Below are 7,118 nucleotides of genomic sequence, written 5' to 3'. Positions count from 1 at the left end.
CAAATAGGGAGCATAATCAAAAGATGCTGGATTTCTGGGCTGATCGTCACGTGCGCTTCCTGATTTACCCTAATAATCAATAGGAAATTTTCATGAGATCGAACCGATCACTCCAGAGATAAATGGGATTATCTTTTTTTTATAATATTTTAAAGTTCAAATATGTCATTTACTATTTTTCAAAGATATGTCATTTATTATTTTTAAAAAAATTAATATCATTTAAATTGTGGTACTAATTCTAACACACCAATACTAATTCCAACACATTAACATCATTAATGCTAATATAATTAAACTGTGGTATTAATTTTTAAAAATCAGTAATAATTATTAACATGAGATCTGCTTTCTGATCATTCTCAAGCCTCGATGGACGCCTTGAATGCACCCTCTGAATAATTACCATTGAAAGAATATATATATCATGTATTATATTTATGTTTATATGATTATTATATTATACTAAGTAAGATTTAAAATTGCTTTATAAGAATTAGTAAATACCTCAATAACACATTATCATTTTAGCAAATCATGGCAAGAAAAATATACAAAATAGGAAGCTGGAGTAGAGGAAAAATAGAACTATTTGAGGAAGTTGGAGTAGATAAAACAGTATTTATCATGAAATTGATCAATAATATTACCAAAGCTCATGAAGATGTATTTCTCGGGGCGGTGCGATGGTTAAGATATGGGATATTATCACATGAAGTCTTGGGATCGAAACTCGGCGTGATCGAGCATAACCTCCCCGATGTCTTGGTCATTTGTACTAATGGCTAGTAACAATCTGTGATTTATCTTCTCCGTATTGGCCTAAAGACGAATTGACGAAGACGCCGAAGATGAGCGAATCATCTTTTATCACATGAAAACGTATCCGTATTTGACAGAGTAGGCGAACGTAGTCGTGAAGGAAATAATCTTTACATAGTAGAATATGCTATTTAGCTAACCGATATCTTAACCCAAAAAAGAAAACGAAAGGATAAAATGTTGCAATTGTCGAGGATAAAAACAAGCCGCGTAAAATTGCAATGAAAAGCAACTAACTACGAAATGACACGAAAAGCAAGAAGTGCAATGATAAATACTACTAACAAGCTGTTTGCAGTAAAAACATCAAATAGATTAAAACTCACACAGGCAACAAAGTAAACCAAAACATTTAGGTCCACAGGCAATTCAATTGCTTTAAAACATCACCAACATCCATGACAAATTGAAAAGAAAAGATCAATCCATAGTGCAGTTGAAATAAGCTAATTAGAAAACTAGTGTAGATGAACATCAACGCAGCCGCCTGGCCTCCCTCTCAGACTCGAGAAGCGTAAGGATATCACCCTCCCTTACTGGGCCCTTCACGTTCCTCATGATCAGCCGATTCTGGTCATCCAAGAACTTAACCCTGACTTGTGTAACCTGACCTCGAGATCCAGTACGACCCATCACCTTCACCACCACTGCAAGCTTGGCTTGAGAATCCATGATGTAGTTCACTGGATTGATAGGGTACGGTTTAACAGGTTAGACACTAATCCAAAATTGAGATAGAAACAAACAGCATGAATAATTTAGAAGTGGGCAAGTGCCAACCAAGTTTAGCATTTATCTGTTGCATCATTCATGAAAGATGGAAAGTAAATGAGGCGGGTGATGATAATATATGGTCGCTAGATATATTATTATCAGAACAGAAGGATCTCTAATCTTCGATCCTTACAATAAGGAAAATATTAATTTATATAGGCTCCACTTGAAATTTTAACTCGTCCTTCCACTTGAAGAAAATTGAAATTATGGCCTACTACAAAAGTGATGAAACAAAAAAAAATGTTCCAAGTACCTGAATCATTATTTTTTATTGATAAGAGCACATCCAAGCATCACAGGACCAGAGCATAGAACACACAATGAGGGTCTTAGTTGAAAAACTTGTAGAACATAGGAGGATCATGAAGGGCATTGCATGGTGCTAGAATAATTATAATTATATCACATTGTTTCACAAACTTCCATTCACCAAACAAAATAGGTTATCAAGATATAACATAATTTCCTTCTATTTTTTTTTTTTATAAAAAAAACTCACTGGCACAGATACAATCACCACCAAAACAACAAAACACCCTTCTACTCTATATATTGATCATAATCTTGAGTATTCAAGATCAAAGCTATCTAATTTTAGGAAAAAAAAACTATATCAATACCAGATAATCCTCTTAACCAGTATAGGTATGAAAAAACAGAAGCAGGCAGCAATAAAAAAGATTAGCTATTAATTTTTTGGGTAAAAGAATCTTATATTTCAGCAGTAGCAATCACTGCTACAAACAACCAATCACTAATTAACTATATAGTGTTTTCCACGTTTTGGAGATTTCAACATTAATGATCTCTGCTTTCAGATAAAAACAATAGTAAAAAAAAATTATAACCTAATGATGGTAGAAAGCATCCTAGTTCCACAAATTGCAGACTCCATTCTGTAATCAAATAACAAAACACTTAAAAGTTCGATGTCAAATCCTAAACAGATCTGAAAATTTCAAGGTAGACGAATATGACCCAATAGCAAAATTGCAGAAACCACACCAGATGGTATGTTACATACTCAGATCCTCGGTATTTACTAATTAGTAAACTAAAACTTCCTAACAGAAGACAATTTATCAAGAAACACAACGCCGCGAGATCGATTATGCAAAGACCATATAAAGATTGAAACCAAACAAGAGATTGTTTTAAGTTCGTACCCTGCTCTTTGTTCTCCTACCAAGGGCTCAAGGGCTCGTGAAGAGGCGGCCAATGCACACGATGAAGAATCCCTAGGTTTAGTTTGCCTTATATGGGCGACAGATTTTTTTTATTTGGCCTTTTATCTTTAATAAATTTCAAATGGGTCCTTTAACGATTTAGTCGTTATATATATATATATATATATATATATATACATCGAGATTTATTTTTTTAAAAATCAATGTTTCCCTAAACAGCAACACTGATCATCTATAACTTTTAATCTTAACAATATAATCTAAAAGTAAAATATGAATTCTAGAAAAAAAAAAGTTTTATTAACTTAAATCTATTATAATTCAACTTTTAAATCATAAAATCTTAAACCTTAATTACATATAATATGAGTATCTAACATTTTTAATTTTAAACACTATAACCCAAAAATAAAATATAAACTTTAGAGGAAAAATTTTATTGACTCAAACTCATTATAATCCAACTCTTAAATCCTAAAATTTAGAATCTTAAATATATATAATATGGCAAAAAATAAACAAAAATATTATGCTTGAATCCAGACGTCGAAATTCAATCCACGCGCCCTAGGTCCACATAGGCACATGACATATCGTTCATAGCATAGTATATATATATATATATATATGATTGATATCCTGTGCGTATGTACAGTGCGCGACTGTGCGCGTGCAGGATATCAATCGTTTTTTTTTAATATTTTAAATTAAGAAAATTAATTTAAAAAATAAACATTTCCTTATATAAATTTCTAATACATTAATATATCTCCTCACCATATTACAATACTCAATAAATATTTAAATTGATTTTATTTTAATTTTTTTTTAAAACTAAACATTATAACCTAATTGGGAAGCCTGAACCCCATAGGTAAAATCTAAAAAAAAAAAAAAAATTGATACTATAACCCAAAGTCTGAACCCTAGAGGTAAAATCTAAAAAAAATAACTTTAATACTATAACCCAAAGCCTGAACCCTAGAGGTAAAATCTAAAAAAAAATAGCTTTAATACTATAACTCAAAACTTGAACCCTAAATAGCTTTGATACTATAACCCAAAGCCTGAACCCTAGAGGTAAAATATTAAAAAAAAAAAATTGATACTATAACCTAAAATATGAACCCTAAAAATAAAATTTTTAAAAAATATTTTAATTAAAAAATTAATTATAAAAAAAAATAACAAAACACAGAAATTTTGAATTAAAAAACAATATTTCTTTATATAACCGCTAATACGTTAAGATATCCCCTTAACATATTACAATACTCCATAAATACTTAAATTTAATTCATTTTTTTTTTTTAACTAAATATTATAATCCAATTGGAAAATCTAAACCCCAGAGGTAAAATCTTAAAAAAAAAATTAACTGAAAAATTATATCCCAATTAGGATGCCTGAATCCTACTAATAAATCTTAAAAAATATATTTTATTATTTTTTTAATCAAAATTAATATATTTTATTTAATCAAAATTTTAAAAAATCATGATATACTGCGCGACGCGCACAGTCGCGCACTGTGCGTGTCGCGCAGTATATCAAAATCGTGTATATATATATATATATATATATATATATATATATATATATATATATATATATATATATATATAGGAAGAGTGCACTTAGCACGAGTCAATTGCCACGGTGTAGGTCAAAGTCAAGATGGTCAATGTCAGGGCTTAAGCAAGGCTAGTCCGCATAACCAGGACGGAAGGTGGCTACATCGGTCAATCAAATGAACCACTGTCCGATTGACCGACCGGATGAACCAGTGTTTGGTCAACCCGGTTGGTATGAGAACGGGTCGTGCAGGCTATCCGTCCGACTCGGGGTATGACATTGTACATATTAATAACGAACTGATAAAATAATAAAAGAGGAAAAGACTAAGATACTTAATAAAGGGAAGAGAAAAAAAAACACATTTCATCTATCATTGAATGCAAAGAAACCAAGAGAAAATAGTCTTCTGCGAATGATTAATGCTAATTCCATGAATTGAGAAGCCAAGACAAAGATGTCTTCTGTCGGTAATTAATATCATTAAATAGAGGAAGACGGAGAGTCACTAAGAAAGGTATAAAAGAGTATGCTAAGTATGAAGAAGGTAGAATTGATCTCTGTCTCTATTATTCTCGATTTTTCTTCCTACTATTATTTCTAACTTGAGTGTCGGAGGGTCAACGCTAGGAACCCCTTCCCTGACTCAGTTTGTTTTGCAGAGGAGCGAGATCTTCATCCAGCCAGAAGAGCTGCCACATCCCTGGCTTTCCAATTTCACACTTTCGAATAGGATCATTTTAGCGATGTCTGTGGGAAGGTAACCTGCATCCGAATGAGAAAATGGAAGACGTTGGATGATTCACAATGATAACGCTGACGCAAAGATGATCTCAACACGCTGATATAGGCCCGAGCGGCGAAGACAGTGAAACAACAACAATAATAGGCGCTGGCTAAGCGCCAACAGGCACTGTCTGAACACCGAGCGTAGGAGCCTGCAGCCTAAGCGACAGGTCATCAGGTTGAGCGAGGAGACTGAGCGGAATAAATTTCCACTTGGGAATCGAACAAGAAACCGATCGGCACTTATGGGAAGCCCCTAATGCGTTGATATCATTCCACCGAGTGCTATTCTGGGCTCCATCAGAAGAGGGGGCAAGCGGATAGAGACCGGGGATCTTCCTTGGATGAAGCGCCTGTCTGGGACGCACGAAAGGGAAAAACGCCAAGGATAAATAATTCACCCTAGCGGGTCAATCAACAGTTCTCGCAGGGGATTCTGGATGACTCTTTGCCAAAGCATTACAACCCGCTGACGATTGGAGAATATAATGGAGCAACCGACCTGGATGACCACTTGACCAAGTTTGATAATGCGGTCACACTTCACCAATACACGGATGGGGTGAAGTGCAGGGTTTTTCTCACCACGCTAGCCAGATCGGCACAATATTGGTTCAAGCGGTTACCAAGCGTCTCGATCCATAACTTCAAGGACTTCCAAGCGGCCTTCCTGCATCACTTCGCCAGCAATTGCCGCCACTAGAAGACGAGTGTGAATCTATTCTCGCTGAAGCAAGGGCCTAGAGAGGTATTGAGGCCCTATATTCAACGCTTCAATTAGGTGACAATAGACATCCTGACGGTCTCCTCGGACGTGCTGGTGAACGCCTTCACCAAGGGATCACCGAAAGAGAGTTTTTCTAGTCGCTCATTCGGAATTTGCTGAGGGACTTCGACCACCTATAAAAGAAAGCCAACGAATACATCAACGTGGAAGAAGCCCAGGCGACAAGGAAGAAGAAAATACATGCCAAGCCAGCAAGCACATTTAAACATCGCCTGCCAAGTAACCATCAGCTCCCCAAGGGACCTCGATTGGGAGGAGCCCAATCCCACCAAGAGCCAAGAATGTATGTCGTACAACATGTGGTGGTTGGTCGCCCGAAAGCCGCTAAAGGCAATGAATGGACGTCACTCTTCTGTGTTGGGCAATTTCCCTAGGTCATGTTTGACCAGTTTGACTAAGCTTGAGTTGAGTCAAGCTTGAGTCGGGGTTTGAGTTTTGATGTTTGACAATATATGGAGATTGCTGGAGCAATCGTCCGATTGTGGAGATGGTCAAGGGATTGATCAGGTTGATGAAAAGACAAGTCAAGTGGGTCAGTGTTGACCGGAGACTTGACCGGGTAAATCCTAACTAGAGTTTATGTAATGAAAAAGTCCTAACTGGAGTTTAGGCATCTGAGAAAGTCCTAACTGGAGGTTAGGCAAGAGAGAAGTCAAGTAGGTCAAGGTTGACAGGAGACTTGACTGGTAAAATCCTAATTGGAGATTAGGCAAAGGTAAGTCCACCAGGAAGGTTAGCAAGGGTGAAAATCCAAGTAGGTCAGTGTTGACCAGACTTGGTGGTGAAAGTCCTGATAAGTGAGATCAGACAATTGGAAAGTTCTAGCATAGCTAGGCAAAGGGAAAGTCCTGGTGAGGAGCCAGGCAACTGGAAAGTCCAAGTGTGATTTTGGCAAAAGGAAAGTCCTGGTAAGGAGCCAGGCAATTGGAAAGTCCAAGTGTGATCTTGGCAAAAGGAAAGTCCTGGTGAGGAGTCAGACAATTAGAAAGTCCAAGTGTGATCTGGGCAAAGGTTGTAAGTCCAAGCATGTGGTCTTGGCAAGGTAAGTCCTAGTGTGACTTGGCGAGGAGAACCCGACAACTAGGATGAGGCCGATGGAAGCTCCAGAAGGCAAGGCGTGAAGGATGGGGAGATATCCGAGGGACGCAAGGCTGATGGAGGAGGCTAGAAGGCTAGTTCGAGGT

General features: G+C 36.4%; 1 protein-coding gene across 1 annotated transcript; it reads right to left on the bottom strand.

Annotated features, from left to right (window-relative positions):
- Positions 1-1,113: 1,113 nt before the first annotated feature.
- Positions 1,114-2,841, bottom strand: LOC122055871 (40S ribosomal protein S28). Its single transcript, XM_042617553.1, has 2 exons — positions 2,766-2,841; positions 1,114-1,505 (listed from the first exon to the last, which is right to left on the bottom strand). Exon 2 carries the CDS (start codon positions 1,492-1,494, stop codon positions 1,297-1,299), a length of 198 nt encoding a protein of 65 aa, XP_042473487.1. The 5' UTR covers positions 1,495-1,505; positions 2,766-2,841; the 3' UTR covers positions 1,114-1,296.
- Positions 2,842-7,118: the final 4,277 nt, after the last annotated feature.

This window comes from Zingiber officinale, chromosome 1B, assembly GCF_018446385.1.
Source record: "Zingiber officinale cultivar Zhangliang chromosome 1B, Zo_v1.1, whole genome shotgun sequence".
Lineage (NCBI taxonomy): Eukaryota > Viridiplantae > Streptophyta > Magnoliopsida > Zingiberales > Zingiberaceae > Zingiber > Zingiber officinale.
This window is presented reverse-complemented; position numbering and strand designations above follow the sequence as displayed.

Coding starts and splice junctions, on each gene's coding strand:
- LOC122055871 (XM_042617553.1), bottom strand. CDS start 1,494: ATGGATTCTCAAGCCAAGCTTGCAGTGGTGGTGAAGGTGATGGGTCGT.